Source organism: Bufo gargarizans, chromosome 2 (assembly GCF_014858855.1).
Source record: "Bufo gargarizans isolate SCDJY-AF-19 chromosome 2, ASM1485885v1, whole genome shotgun sequence".
Taxonomy (NCBI): domain Eukaryota; kingdom Metazoa; phylum Chordata; class Amphibia; order Anura; family Bufonidae; genus Bufo; species Bufo gargarizans.
Window position 1 is genome coordinate 599,139,460 of NC_058081.1, and position 16,722 is coordinate 599,156,181.

The 16,722-nt window shown below is 45.3% G+C and overlaps 1 protein-coding gene across 1 annotated transcript in view; it reads right to left on the reverse strand.

The window, feature by feature from the left end:
• Positions 1-16,722, reverse strand: part of LOC122926179 (Golgi integral membrane protein 4-like) — a 65,871-nt gene that overhangs the window by 47,843 nt on the left and 1,306 nt on the right. The window contains exons 2-5 of the mRNA XM_044277560.1: positions 8,107-8,200; positions 7,351-7,395; positions 7,002-7,238; positions 6,038-6,171 (exon numbers count right to left, since the gene is read on the reverse strand). Coding sequence (XP_044133495.1) covers positions 6,038-6,171; positions 7,002-7,238; positions 7,351-7,395; positions 8,107-8,200 — 510 coding nt within the window. The remainder of the gene's footprint in view (positions 1-6,037; positions 6,172-7,001; positions 7,239-7,350; positions 7,396-8,106; positions 8,201-16,722) is intronic.

Here is a 16,722-nt window from a genome sequence, read left to right on the forward strand (position 1 = left end):
CCCCTTTTCGCCCAGCAGCTGCTTTAAGCCACCAGTCCACAATCTTCAGTGCTTCCTTCCATTAAAATGAATGGGAGGCGGAAAGGACACGGCTGCTGGTCGGATTTGGACGGAATTTAAAACAGAGGCTGTCTGCACCAAATGGAGCGCAAAAATATGGTCCCTTAGACAGTGTAAAGTGTGACACTATTAGTAAATCTGCTTCATTGTCTGTTAGTGGGCATTTTCATTTCGAATGATTAGTGGCTGACCATCACACAAAAAAAAAAAAAAAGCACAACTTCCAAGTGCTGAAGAACCAGGACCACGGCAATACTTCTCAAAAGGTGTTTCCGTGATAAGTCGATCCCAAAGTTTACACCACTTTCAGTATTATAGGATTAGGCGAGATGGGATCAATCATAGAAAATTAAATATTAGATCGACATTTGCTTTAAGAAGAATATAGTTGCAATACCTCTACAAACAGCTTCATTAAGACGAGGGGAAAAAAACTAATGCCCCAAGCTCCTCAATTCTAAGGACTTAACAATGGCTTTCATTGTCACCCCTGCTGTGTCAACAATAACAAAAAAAACTTCATTAGGGTTTTTGGCACAAACTTCCAATCACACGCAAGAGTGAAGCGCCAGAACTGGCTTCAGCAAGTCTGCAGGGTGAAAGACGTCGCCTGTGGATTTGTTCAGTAGACATAATTAAAAGATACAACCTTCCAGTGTCTCTAACAGACAGGAATAATACTCAGATACGGGAGCGGAGGGAGTACCATATCCTGCAGCATGCCCAGGCAGCAGAAAAGATGGGGGACAGAAACTTCGGTAACCACTTGAAAGGTTAGAAATATATAAATACCCCCCACCCCGTCCGCCTCAATAGTCAAAAACAAACTGGAAAAACCCTTCTGAAAACGTTTTATTTTACATTTTAAATTTACGGTAATTCTGAAGTAAATCCACTTGGCGCACAACTCAGGTGACTGAAGTGCATTTTAACCCGTTAGGCAAGTTTAATTTTTCAGGAAAAAAAAAAACTGATCCGGTATTTTAAAGCATCCGCTATGCACATTTTGCATCTGTTTTCACACGTTTTTCCGGATCCGGCGGGCAGTTCCGTTGTGTGGGGATTGAACGCTGGATTTAAACAACGCTAGTGTGAAAGTAGCCTTAGCCATTTGCGTCTGAGATCCATTTTTTTTAATGGAAAAAAAAGTCATGCATGCTTTTTTTGATCTCAAAGAAAAGAAAATCAACGACATGATGCTGCGGATAGTGTTTAAGAGCTGCACACAGTATCAGCCAACATTATCCGACCTGCCCAAAGATCCATAGATGTGAACTGGGACCACTTGCAGCATCTTTTGTGACTTGTGGGTAATTGAAAAAAAAAAAAAAAAAAAACACTTACTGGTTCATCTCGTCATACTAACGCTGGAAGCGGGCTACTTTTTTGTGAGCCACCCTGTATAATAAAAACCACCTATTTTAGAAACTACACCCCTAAAATTTTTTTGCAAAGCTCAATATTACCCTGATCCTGCAGTTTACAGAAACCCCCCACATGTGGCCATAGACTGCTATATGGACACACCAGAAGGCTCAGAATAGAAAGAGCACCATATGGTTTTTGGCGGCCAGATTTGCTAGAATGGTTTTTGGGCACCATGTCGCATTTGAAGAGACCCTGACCCCTGAGGTACCCCTATAGCGGAAATACCCAAAAAGTGACCCCATTTTGGAAACTACACCCCGTGATGAATTTATAGAGGAATGTAGTGAGCACTCTGACCCCACAGCCATTTCATACAATTTTAGAAACACTTGGCTGTGAAAATGAAAAATTTTCAATTCTTCCAATAAAATGTTCCATTTTCAAAAGTGGTAATAGGAGAAAAATCACCCCAAATTTATTTCATATTTTTACATTACACCCTATGTGGTCATAAGCTGCTGTTTGGGCACACTGCAGAGTTTAGAAGGGGAAGAGCAACATGTGCATTCAAGGCCTAGTTTGGGGATTTAAACTGCACTGACTGACAACTGTAGAGACAAGTGTGAAAAAGAAACCCCATTTTAGAAACCACACCCCTCGCAAGATTTACCAAGCGATGTAGTAAGCATTTTCACCCCACATGCGTTTTGCAAAAATGAATGCACATTAGATGGTGAAAAGTGTAAATTGCAGTTTTTCCACAGATACGCCATTTTTGTGTCAGACATGTTGTGCCCAACATGTGCCAGTGTGAAAAGTAAGCCCTTTTATTATTATGCTGTGTTCCCTGGGGTTTAAACACCCTATACAGTGGCATGCAAAAGTTTGGCCAACCCTGGTCAAAATTACTGTTACTGTCAACAGTTAAGCAAGTTAAAGATGAAATGATCTCCAAAAGGCATAAAAAGTTAAAGATGAAACAAACTTTAAAAAATTTTAAGCAATTTCAAATCTGTGTATTATTTTAGTTTTGTACAATTTTAGTGAAAAAAGGAAAGAAGTGTAGTGTCCCACTAGGTAGGAGTGGGCACTACACAAGGGTCAATTGGGTAACGTGTTACTTCTGCTCACAAGGGACCGTGATATTGTATTTATCCATGCATTGTAATGTATTTCCTGTGTGTTTTTGCATTGGTATGTTTCCCCTGTTAATGCTTAGCAGGCCTAGTTGGGTGTAATTAGACATCCCAGACACTAGAGGGAGATAGGGAGCCCCTAGTATAAATGTCCAGGCCCAGACAGGGAGGGGTTAGGTCATAGTCAGGAGTCTGTGGAGACAGAAGTGAGAAGGCACCAGCCCAGGATATGCTGAGAGCCTCCTCCTGACATGCAGCTAGATAGTCCTGGCTTCTAGTTGCACCAGGAGGCTAGAAGGAGTACAGCCTGCCTGGAGACCAGTAATCCAGATAACACAGATGAGACACCCCAGTAGTAGGAGAGGACCTCCTGGGAGCAACCTGCAGCCACCTTTCCACTCCAGCAGAGAAGCCAGCTAGGAAAACCAAGGTACTGTAACCTAAAGCAAGTGCCAATACTGAAGGAAAGATTATACACCAAGGATTTAAGCCAGCAATTAGGCTTCCGGGCCTTGGGATCCAGCCAGCTAGAATAGCTGTGGGGATATAGCAGCATTGTACTGCAAAGCATTAACTGTTTGCCCTCCAAGTATCTTGCAAGATTGAAACCTGCTGTGCATTTATACTGTAAAGGACTGCATTATACACAACTGCAACTGCTTGTATAAAGTTGGACTGTTGTCTAAAGTAAAGCAACATTTGGTTTACCAACTGTGTACTAATCCTCCTGCAAACCGGTGTGCCACCGTTACAGGCACTGGCGTCACGATTCTTAAAGGGACCTAACCGAAGGCACTCAAAATACCTGCAACATCCAGGGCACCTCACACCATCAGGCCTGGTCCCTCCATACAGAGTGTGCCCCAGAGGAACTAGTGTCTACCTCTCCTTCACTGCTGCATGCCTGCCCAGGGTTCTCCTAGTACTCTCGATTGCCCATACCGTGACCTCACTATCGCTATACCCTGCAGGTCTGGCGCGCTGCAGAAGTACCTTGCAAAAGTATAGGAACCCAAGGAGATTTCAGCACAGAGATAACTTTGACCGAGGTCTCAGACTAGGGATCGACCGATTATCGGTTTTACCGATATTATCGCCGATATTCAGGATTTTGAACGTTATCTGTATCGGCACCTATTTTGCAGATATTCCAATAACGAATCGGGAACACTGAACGTGCTGCTGACAGCGCTCTCCGTGTTCCTCAGCAGCACAGGGGAGAAGGAAGCGGTGTCTACCTCCCCCTGTGCTGCTGCTGCCACCAATGAGAGGAGGGAGGACAAGAGAGGGGAGGGTCTGTGGGCCACTGCACACCAATGAAGATAACTCTTATTAATTCATATACAGGAGGCGGGAGCTGGCTGCAGAACACATAGCCGGCTCCTGACTATCTGAGCGGGTAGCTGCGATCTGCGGTAGTTAACCCTCAGGTGCCACACCTGAGGGGTTAACTGCCGCGGATCACAGCTACTTGTCATAGACATAGAGTCGGGAGCCAGCTATGTGATTCTGCAGCCAGCTCCCGCCTCCTGTATATGAATTAATAAGAGAGTTATCTTCATTGGTGGCGTAGTGCCCCCCCAACCCCTGTATTAATCATTGGTGGTGCAGTGCGCCCCCCCCCCAGTATTAAAATCATTGGTGGCAGTGGCCACAGGGTCCCCTCTCCCCTCCTCCTCAGTGGCAGCTTCCGATCGGAGCCCCAGCAGTGTAATCCTGGGGCTCCGATCGGTTACCATGGCAGCCAGGATGCTATTGAAGCCCTGGCTGCCATAGTCAGCTCCCTTGCTGCTGTGTGCACAAAGCACAGAGCAGCAGGGACAGTGTGAAGTCAAAGGTTCTAAAATATTAATTATAAATGAAAAAGAAGGATTTACAAATAAAAATACTAATTTTCAGCAGATTTGTGTAGGAATTTATTTATTTTCAAAAATGAAAATTCACAGATCATCAGTATCAGCCCATCGGCCCTAAAAAAAAAAAAAAATCAATATCGGTCGATCCCTATCTCAGACCTTAAATAGCCTGTTAAGGTTAATAAGGCTTATTCACAATCATAGTTAGGAAAGGCCAGGTGATGCAAAATCCAAAACTTTATAAATCCCCAGACTTCTCTAACCTTATCCCAAAAATCAGCAGCCATGGGTTCTTCTAAGCAGCTGCCGAACACTCTTAAAAAAATGGTTAAGGCCCACAAAGTAGGAGAAGGCTATAAGAAGATAGCAAAGTGTTTTCAGGCTGTCGTTTCCTCAGTTAGGCTACTTTCACACTAGCGTTTTTTGCTGGATCCGGCAGGGCTCAGCAAAAACGCTTCCGTTACTGATAATACAACCGTCTGCAACCGTTATGAACGGATCCGGTTGTATTATCTTTAACATAACCAAGACGGATCAGTCATGAACTCCATTGAAAGTTAATGGAGGACGGATCAGTTTTCTATTGCGTCAGAGAAAACGGATCCGTCCCCATTGACTTGCATTGTGGGTCATGACGGATCTGTCTTGCTCCGCATCCCATGAGGTAAAGAAAAACGCAGCATGCTGTGGTTTGCTCTCCGGTATGGGAACGCAGCCAAACAGCACTTACTAACGAGCATCCGGAGCAGGCAGAGCGGCTGGCAGCGTTACGTCACTCACTGATGTCGCGCACCTGCTCCTCTCACTTTATGAATGAAGCAGGCGGAGCAGGCGCGCACGTCAGTGAGTAATGTAATGCTGCCAGCCGCTCTGCCTGCTCCGGATGCTCGTTAGCAAGTGCTGATAAAGGGGAGAGCGCAACTTTGGTTAAAGTTATTAAGAGGTTAAGGATTACTGCTTAGAAATACTGTTTTGAGCCGCAGGGCCTGTTGTATTGGGGGACATGTTATGGGGGGGAATCTGTGGGTGGACATATATAGCAGTGTCATCCACAGTTCCCCCCCACCCCATATTCGTGCCATCCACAGATGCCCCTCCCCATAACAGTGCACTCACAGATTCCCCCCCCCCCATAACAGTGCCATCCACAGATCCCACCCCCCCGCCCATAACAGTGCCTCCACAGATTCCCCCCCCCCATAACAGTGCCATCCACAGATCCCCACCATAACAGTGCTATCCACAGACCACCATTAGTTCAAAATCCAACCAAAAGTACACCTTTTGATTAAAAATATTTCGTATTTTATTCCTCAAAAAACTGTGCGTCTTATAGGGCGAAAAATACTGTAACTTTTGTAGAATAACTACACAGCAGTCAGAAGTTATACAGTTACTAATACATTTTTTGCTGAAATTTATATATTTATATTCTTCACATTTGACTAGAATAATGAATTACTTCCATCATGTCAACAGCTAGCTGTAAACCTGAACTCTATTCAGTCTGTGACAGTGTAAGAAAATAAGAGGATTAATCAGCGTGAAGAACTAAGTCACAGCAATAAGGATAAAGGATTAGAGGCGGAATGAAAAGACAAGCACTCAGCCACGCACCTGTGAACTGACACTTGTTCGTTGGCAACTAGAACTTTCACGGTGGGTGTCTTTTTATCCATAACTCCTGGGGGGTCATGACCAACTGTATTCTTCAGCTCTTGGTCATGTGGTGGTACACGTTGGTCCTCATTCTGCAGAAATATAAACCTCTAGTTAATGAAAGCAGTGTCAACAGAAGGCATAATGTTTTCATAAAGAAAAAAAAAAAAAGAAAAAATATTAGGCTACTTTCACTCTGCGCCTTTTCTTTCCGGTATTAAAAGCCGTCTGAGGATCACAAAACCGGAGAAAAACGCTTCAGCTTTGTCCCCATTCATTGTCAATAGGGACAAAACTGAACTGAAGGGAATGAAGTGAACCAGAGTGCATTCCGCCCTGCTATGTTCCCATGACGCACAAAAAAGCGATTTTTGAGTGCCTAATGGGATACTGAGCAAGACAAATCCGGCATGAAAGACACAATGTAAGTCAATGGTGCCGGATTCGTTTTTTACAAACAAAAAAAAAAAGATACGGAGCCCATTGATTTAGTGACGGATCTGTCTTGTTCATTTGGGATATGATACAACCAGATCCGTTCTGAATGGATGCAGACAGTTGTATTAGATGACCGATCCAGCAAAAATGCAAAAGTAGCCTTAAAAGGGATATTTCCCACCTTCACCCTTTGAATATATTATAAATGCCTGACAAGGGTGGGTCCCAGAGGCAAATCCCATGTATATCAGGCATTTGTGGTATATCCTTGAGCTATGCCACAAATATTAAAAACGTGAATAATCCCTTTGAGTAAAACCTACAATAGCAAAGCCAGTGGCAAACGTTGCTAAATATGAATATTTAGGAGCTAAGGAGAGAAAAACAAGTGTTGTATATGCTCTACTTGTTCTGTGCAACTGTTGACTTCAAACACTGAATCCAAGGACCTGACCAGTGGCAGAAACCAAATATGTGCACGTACCTCTCTGCGGGCCTGAAGACTGTTAACTGTCCTGGTAAATCTGGAAACACGGCTGTCATTTCGCGTCACTAGCCTTGAGGATGCAGGTTGTACTGGGGGACTCTGAAGTAAGGAGTTCTCTTGTCCTTCAGGTTGACCTTGTGTCAGCCTCTTCACATGCCCTCCCGGGATGTCTTCTGCGTTATTCTTACTTCCCTGTGAGTTCTGAGGCACCTGTGGTTTATGTTCTTTGAAATCCTAAGGAAGAAATGAATCAGATGTTACGAACGATGCTACAAAAAGGCTCCACACACAGAACTTTTACATCTAATACACACAGCTGTCAATGCGCCTCCAGCCTAAAACTCACAAGTAATTGTGGAGCAAACAGCAGACCTGACTTCTCCGCTCTAAGCTAGACCACGAACAATGCAGTTTAGCTCATAAAATATTAAAACCATAAAAGACATAACAAAAGATGTCACAAAGGAGTAAAACACTAAGGAGGGGAGGTCTGCATTATGCTATAACTGCCAAAACCAATTAAGAGTCTGAGGGGATTTCTTCTAGCTGCAAAAAGACCAGATGTAGGGCATATCCCGGCCTCCCGTATATGTAGATTTTCTACGTATAATAACGATCTGTTAACACATTTATAATGTAACAACCATCTACAGTACTTATAGCAATAAGAGACGGCTGCCCTAGCCCTTGTAATGGAGAGGTTTGCACATGTGGCCATCATGGATTGTGTTGGGACAAGTTTTGATAAGGGGCACTAAACCAATTATTAAACATTACACGTGTGGTGGTATAGATAGCAAAATAATATTAAAGATATCAGAGTAGGAGAACGCCCCCCACCCCCACCCCGAATTCTTGTGGCTGGCCATAAAATCAGTGATGCCTTATTCCCAAAACCAGAACACCACGTCTGTATACACAAAACCAGGGGAACAGAACAACACACAGGAGATTGCACTACATAAACCTTATCATAGCCTTTGAGATGTCCTCAGATGTCATCCTTGTGGAGCCATTTGAAAGGTCAGGCAGAGGATACCATGACCTGCAGTATGGGTCATATATGAAATCCCATACAGATGAAGATTCATCAACAAAATACTGGACCTAATTTACAACTTGGCCATGTGTTGCTCAGGATTGGAATTGGGTCATCCACCGGTATCACCTGTGTGAACGTCACCTCAATCAGGGCTCTGCAAGAAGGGGAAATTAAAGAATGCACCATGTACTGTCTCTAAGGGCCGTATTACACCAACAGATTATCTGACCAATTTCTGTCCATCAGACCAATAGTTGGTGCAGATACAGATCGTGCTGCTGGCCTATGTGGGAGGAGCCTGCAGCCCAAGAATCTGCTTGTGCTCCTCACACACAGTGCTGCAGAGCGATCTGTGTCTGCAGGGAGAGCAGGATGTGAGCTTCAGGAACAGGACAAGGCGAGTAGTTACTGTGTTTTTGTTTGTTTTATAAACACAGAGGGGGCACTTACTACTGTGAAGGGGTCACAATGGGCATTCCTACTACAGAGGGGGCACAGAGGACATTACTACTATGAAGAGGGCACAATGGGCATTACTTCTATGAAGTGGGCATAGAGGGCATTACTACTGGGAAGGGGGTGGGCATAACTTATGGGGCACAGAGTGGGCATAACTTATGGGGCACAGAGTGGGCATTACACCTGTGAAGGGGGCACAATGGGCATTACTATTGTGAAGGGGCACAGAGGGCATTACTACTGTTATGGGGCACAGTGAGGGCATAACTACTCTGAAGGGGCACAGAGAGGGCATTACAACTGTCAAGGGGGCACGGATAGGGCATTAGTACTGTGAAGGGGGCACAATGAAAGAATAAATACTTTAGGAGGTTCAATGTGGTCATAACTACTGTGAAAGTTGTACAGAAAGGGGAAAAATACTGTGAGGGGGCACATATCTGGACAAAACTACTGTGAAGGTTGTACAATGAGGGCAATACTACTGTGAAGGGATACAATTTTTTGTATAGGGGGGTGCCAGAGAAAGTACCTGCCACGGGTGCCAAACACCCTAGGCATGACACTGGGCTCAAGGTAGAAGAAGGGGAGGGTGACATTAAAATCTGGGTGACCCTTTAAACTCCCATCCTGAGTCTAAGTGGTGATCCTGACAACACATATCTATTTTAGCCTTAGAGGTGATATTTGAATTAGGCAACCCATTTTTAAATACCATTTTAAGAACACTTTTCACATGGTCAGGATCTTTTATCGGTATTTGTAAACTAAAACCAGGAGGGGGGACTATGATGGAAAAAACTGTGCCTCTTCTGTGTCTGGGTCCAAATTCTTGTTTTGACTGACAAATACTGCTGAAAAATACTGACCAAAAACATGAGAAAATGCTCTTAAAGGGGTTGTCCGTTATCAGGAGGAAACCAGCCAACCGCTAGGATTTTCCTATAATATAGAACAGGTAAGTACTTAACTGACAGATCCCACAGTGCCACTCTTGTTCTCCCAGGTGGGCTCTATTTACCTGGCTGCAGCGGTGACGTCATGTTAAGAACATGTGACTGCTGTAGCCAATCACTGGCCATGTCGAGTGCACTGCTGAGGCCAGTGACTGGCTGCAGCGGTCACGTTATTGGCACAATGTCACTGCTGCAGCCGGGTAATTAGAGCCCAGCCAGTAGAACCAGAGTTGTGGATTGTCAGGTGAGTGGATTGCAGGGGTTGTCTTGTTTCCTCCTAAAACCGGACAACCCCTTTAATAGAGAAAGGACCCCTAGAAACTAATTTATTAGTCAGATCACAGCACGGGTACAAGGAGTATCTAAAAGAACCAACATGACAATGTATTTCACAAATTGCTCATAGTCAAGTGAGAATATGTACTGCTTAATTTCCCTTGTGGTGGCGCTACAGGGTTAAACACCTGCTACTAGTTTCTTCCACAGATTACATCCGATTGTTAGGGTCCTAGAAGCAGGACCTGAGAGGTGGGGAGGGGGGCCCATAATCTCACCTTTAACCACCTCCGGACCGCCTAACGCAGATGTGCGGGCCGGAGGTGGCGGCCCTGCGCAGAGTCAGCATATATGCGTCATCTCGCGAGGGCCGGATTTCCTGTGAACGCGCGCACACCGCGCGCGCGCTCCAGGAACGGAAGGTAAGCGAGGGATCTCCAGCCTGCCAGCGGCGATCGCTCGCTGGCAGGCTGGAGATCCGAATTTTTTAAACCCCTAACAGGTTATATTAGACGCTGTTTGATAACAGCGTCTAATATACCTGCTACCTGGTCCTCTGGTGGTCCATTTTGTTAGGATTGACCACCAGAGGTACTCAGGTAGGTCAGTACAGTCGCACCAAACACCACACCACACTACACCCCCCCCCCCGTCACTTATTACCCTTATAAACCCCGAGCACCCATGATCACCCCATATAAACTCCTGATCACCCCCCTGTCATTGATCACCCCCCCTGTCAGGCTCCGTTCAGACGTCCGTATGATTTTACGGATCCACGGATACATGGATCGGATCCGCAAAACTCATACGGACGTCTAAATGGAGCCTTACAGGGGGGTGATCAATGACAGGCGGGGTGATCACCCATATACACTCCCTGATCACCCCCTGTCATTGATAACCCCCCGTAAGGCTCCATTCAGACGTCCGCAGTGTTTTGTGGATACCGATCCATGTATCCATGGATCCGTAAAAATCATGCGGATGTCTGAATGGAGCCTTACAGGGGGGGTGATCAGTGACAGGGGGTGATCACCCTGATCACCCCCGTCATTGATAACCCCCCTGTAAGGCTCCATTCAGACGTCCGCATGTGTTTTGTGGATCGATCCATGTATCCATGGATCCGTAAAAAATCATGCGGATGTCTGAATGGAGCCTTACAGGGGGGGTGATCAGTGACAGGGGGGTGATCACCCTGATCACCCCCTGTCATTGATAACCCCCCTGTAAGGCTCCATTCAGACGTCCGCATGTGTTTTGCGGATCCGATCCATGGATCCGTAAAAATTATACGGACGTCTGAATGGAGCCTTACCAGGGGGGTGATCAATGACAGGGGGTGATCCGGGAGTCTATATGGGTGATTACCCCCCTGTCATTGATCACCCCCCTGTCATTGATCACCCCCCCTGTCATTGATCACCCCCTGTCATTGATCACCCCCCCCCCTGTAAGGCTCCATTCAGACATTTTTTTTGGCACAAGTTAGCGGAAATTTTTGTTTGTTTTTGTTTTTGTTTTTTCTTACTAAGTCTCATATTCCACTAACTTGTGTCAAAAAATAAAATCTCCCATGAACTCACCATACCCTCACGGAATCCAAATGCGTAAACATTTTTAGACATTTATATTCCAGACTTCTTCTCACGCTTTAGGGCCCCTAAAAAGCCAGGGCAGTATAAATACCCCACATGTGACCCCATTTCGGAAAGAAGACACCCCAAGGTATTCGCTGAGGGGCATATTGAGTCCATGAAAGATTGAAATTTTTGTCCTAAGTTAGCGGAAAGTGAGACTTTGTGAGAAAAAAACCCAAAAAATCAATTTCCGCTAACTTATGCAAAAAATAAAAAATTTCTAGGAACTCGCCAGGCCCCTCATTGAATACCTTGGGGTGTCTTCTTTCCAAAGTGGGGTCACATGTGGGGTATTTATACTGCCCTGGCTTTTTAGGGGCCCGAAAGTGTGAGAAGAAGTCTGGGATCCAAATGTCTAAAAATGCCCTCCTAGAAGGAATTTGGGCCCCAATGCCCATGCTGGGTGAGAAAAATATCTTGGTCAAATGCCAACTTTGTATAAAAAAATAGGAAAAGTTGTCTTTTGCCAAGATATTTCTCTCACCCAGCATGGTTATATGTAAAATGGCACCCCAAAAAACATTCCCCAACTTCTCCTGAGTACGGCAATACCAGATGTGTGACACTTTTTTGCAGCCAAGGTGGGCAAAGGGCGCATATTCCAAAGTGCACCTTTCGGATTTCACAGGCCATTTTTTACAGATTTTGATTGCAAGGTACTTCTTACACATTTGGGCCCCTAAATTGCCAGGGCAGTATAACTACGCCACAAGTGACCCCATTTTGGAAAGAAGACACCCCAAGGTATTCCGTGAGGGGCATGGCGAGTTCCTAGAATTTTTTATTTTTTGTCACAAGTTAGCGGAAAATGATGATTTTTCTTTTTTTCCTTACAAAGTCTCATATTCCACTAACTTGCGACAAAAAATAAAAGATTCTAGGAACTCGCCAGTGCCCCTCACGGAATACCTTGGGGTGTCTTCTTTCCAAAATGGGGTCACTTGTGGCGTAGTTATACTGCCCTGGCAATTTAGGGGCCCAAATGTGTGAGAAGAACTTTGCAATCAAAATGTGTAAAAAATGACCTGTGAAATCCAAAAGGTGCACTTTGGAATATGTTCCCCTTTGCCCACCTTGGCAGCAAAAAAGTGTCACACATCTGGTATCGCCGTACTCAGGAGAAGTTGGGGAATGTGTTTTGGGGTGTCATTTTACATATACCCATGCTGGGTGAGAAAAATATCTTGGTCAAATGCCAACTTTGTATAAAAAAATAGGAAAAGTTGTCTTTTGCCAAGATATTTCTCTCACCCAGCTGGGTATATGTAAAATGGACACCCAAAACACATTCCCCAACTTCTCCTGAGTACGGCGATACCAGATGTGTGACACTTTTTTGCAGCCAAGGTGGGCAAAGGGGCACATATTCCAAAGTGCACCTTTCGATTTCACCGGTCATTTTTACACATTTCGATTGCAAGGTACTTCTTCACACATTGGGCCCCTAAATTGCCAGGGCAGTATAAACTACGCCACAAGTGACCCCTATTTTGGAAAGAAGACACCCCAAGGTATTCCGTGAGGGGCATGGCGAGTTCCTAGAATGTTTTATTTTTGTCACAAGTTAGCGAAATGATGATGACTTCTATTTCCACTAACTGTGACAAAAATAAAATTCTAGAACTCGCCATGCCCCACGAATCCTTGGGGGTCTTCTTTCAAATGGGTCACTTGTGGTAGTATACTGCCTGCAATAGGGCCCAAATGTGTAGAGTACCTTGCAATCGAAATGTGTAAAAAATGACCGGTGAAATCCGAAAGGTGCACTTTGGAATATGGTGCCCCTTTGCCCCCTTTGCTGCAAAAAAGTGTCACACATCTGGTATCGCCGTACTCAGGAGAAGTTGGGGAATGTGTTTTGGGGTGCCATTTTACATAGTACCCATGCCTGGGTGACGAGAAATATCCTTGGCAAAAGACAACTTTTCCTAATTTTTTTTATACAAAGTTGGCATTTGACCATGATATTTTCTCACCCAGCATGGGTATATGTAAAATGACACCCCAAAACACATTCCCAACTTCTCCTGAGTACGTGCGATACCAGATGTGTGACACTTTTTTGCTGCCAAGGTGGGCAAAGGGGCACATATTCCAAAGTGCACCTTTCGGATTTCACCGGTCATTTTTTACACATTTTGATTGCAAAGTTCTTCTCACACATTTGGGCCCCTAAATTGCCAGGGCAGTATAACTACGCCACAAGTGACCCCATTTTGGAAAGAAGACACCCCAAGGTATTCCGTGAGGGGCACTGGCGAGTTCCTAGAATTTTTTATTTTTTGTCGCAAGTTAGTGGAATATGAGACTTTGTAAGGAAAAAAAAAGAAAAAATCATCATTTTCCGCTAACTTGTGACAAAAATAAAAAATTCTAGGAACTCGCCATGCCCCTCACGGAATACCTTGGGGTGTCTTCTTTCCAAAATGGGGTCACTTGTGGCGTAGTTATACTGCCCTGGCAATTTAGGGCCCAAATGTGTAAGAAGTACCTTGCAATCAAAATCTGTAAAAAATGGCCTGCGAAATCCGAAAGGTGCACTTTGGAATATGTGCCCCTTTGCCCACCTTGGCTGCAAAAAAGTGTCACACATCTGGTATCGCCGTACTCAGGAGAGGTTGGGGAATGTGTTTTGGGGTGCCATTTTACATATAACCATGCTGGGTGAGAGAAATATCTTGGCAAAAGACAACTTTTCCTATTTTTTTTTTTATACAAAGTTGGCATTTGACCAAGATATTTTTCTCACCCAGCATGGGTATATGTAAAATGACACCCCAAAACACATTGCCCAACTTCTCCTGAGTACGGCAATACCAGATGTGTGACACTTTTTTGCAGCCTAGATGCGCAAAGGGGCCCAAATTCCTTTTAGGAGGGCATTTTAGACATTTGGATCCCAGACTTCTTCTCACACTTTCGGCCCCTAAAAAGCCAGGGCAGTATAAATACCCCACATGTGACCCCACTTTGGAAAGAAGACACCCCAAGGTATTCAATGAGGGGACTGGCGAGTTCCTAGAAATTTTTTATTTTTTGCATAAGTTAGCGGAAATTGATTTTTTTGGGTTTTTTTCTCACAAAGTCTCACTTTCCGCTAACTTAGGACAAAAATTTCAATCTTTCATGGACTCAATATGCCCCTCAGCGAATACCTTGGGGTGTCTTCTTTCCGAAATGGGGTCACATGTGGGGTATTTATACTGCCCTGGCTTTTTAGGGGCCCTAAAGCGTGAGAAGAAGTCTGGAATATAAATGTCTAAAAATGTTTACGCATTTGGATTCCGTGAGGGGTATGCTGAGTTCATGGGAGATTTTATTTTTTGACACAAGTTAGTGGAATATGAGACTTAGTAAGAAAAACAAAACAAAAACAAACAAAAAATTTCCGCTAACTTGTGCCAAAAAAAATGTCTGAATGGAGCCTTACAGGGGGGGGGGTGATCAATGACAGGGGGGTGATCAATGACAGGGGGGGTGATCAATGACAGGGGGGTGATCAATGACAGGGGGGTAATCACCCATATAGACTCCCGGATCACCCCCCTGTCATTGATCACCCCCCTGGTAAGGCTCCATTCAGACGTCCGTATAATTTTTACGGATCCATGGATCGGATCCGCAAAACACATGCGGACGTCTGAATGGAGCCTTACAGGGGGGTTATCAATGACAGGGGGTGATCAGGGTGATCACCCCCCTGTCACTGATCACCCCCCCTGTAAGGCTCCATTCAGACATCCGCATGATTTTTTACGGATCCATGGATACATGGATCGGATCCACAAAACACATGCGGACGTCTGAATGGAGCCTTACAGGGGGGTTATCAATGACAGGGGGTGATCAGGGTGATCACCCCCTGTCACTGATCACCCCCCCTGTAAGGCTCCATTCAGACATCCGCATGATTTTTACGGATCCATGGATACATGGATCGGATCCACAAAACACATGCGGACGTCTGAATGGAGCCTTACAGGGGGGTTATCAATGACAGGGGGTGATCAGGGAGTGTATATGGGTGATCACCCGCCTGTCATTGATCACCCCCCTGTAAGGCTCCATTTAGACGTCCGTATGAGTTTTGCGGATCCGATCCATGTATCCGTGGATCCGTAAAAATCATACGGACGTCTGAACGGAGCCTGACAGGGGGGGTGATCAATGACAGGGGGGTGATCAGGGAGTTTATATGGGGTGATCATGGGTGATCAGGGGTTTATAAGGGGTTAATAAGTGACGGGGGGGGGGGTGTAGTGTAGTGTGGTGTTTGGTGCGACTGTACTGACCTACCTGAGTCCTCTGGTGGTCAATCCTAACAAAAGGGACCACCAGAGGACCAGGTAGCAGGTATATTAGACGCTGTTATCAAAACAGCGTCTAATATACCTGTTAGGGGTTAAAAAATTCGGATCTCCAGCCTGCCAGCGAGCGATCGCCGCTGGCAGGCTGGAGATCCACTCGCTTACCTTCCGTTCCTGTGAGCGCGCGCGCCTGTGTGCGCGCGTTCACAGGAAATCCCGGCCCTCGCGAGATGACGCATATATGCGTGACTCTGCGCAGGGCCGCCACCTCCGGACCGCACATCTGCGTTAGGCGGTCCGGAGGTGGTTAAAGGTGAGATTATGGGCCCCCCTCCCCACCTCTCAGGTCCTGCTTCTAGGACCCTAACAATCGGATGTAATCTGTGGAAGAAACTAGTAGCAGGTGTTTAACCCTGTAGCGCCACCACAAGGGAAATTAAGCAGTACATATTCTCACTTGACTATGAGCAATTTGTGAAATACATTGTCATGTTGGTTCTTTTAGATACTCCTTGTACCCGTGCTGTGATCTGACTAATAAATTAGTTTCTAGGGGTCCTTTCTCTATTAAAGGGGTTGTCCGGTTTTAGGAGGAAACAAGACAACCCCTGCAATCCACTCACCTGACAATCCACAACTCTGGTTCTACTGGCTGGGCTCTAATTACCCGGCTGCAGCAGTGACATTGTGCCAATAACGTGACCGCTGCAGCCAGTCACTGGCCTCAGCAGTGCACTCGACATGGCCAGTGATTGGCTACAGCAGTCACATGTTCTTAACATGACGTCACCGCTGCAGCCAGGTAAATAGAGCCCACCTGGGAGAACAAGAGTGGCACTGTGGGATCTGTCAGTTAAGTACTTACCTGTTCTATATTATAGGAAAATCCTAGCGGTTGGCTGGTTTCCTCCTGATAACGGACAACCCCTTTAAGAGCATTTTCTCATGTTTTTGGTCAGTATTTTTCAGCAGTATTTGTCAGTCAAAACAAGAATTTGGACCCAGACACAGAAGAGGCACAGTTTTTTCCATCAT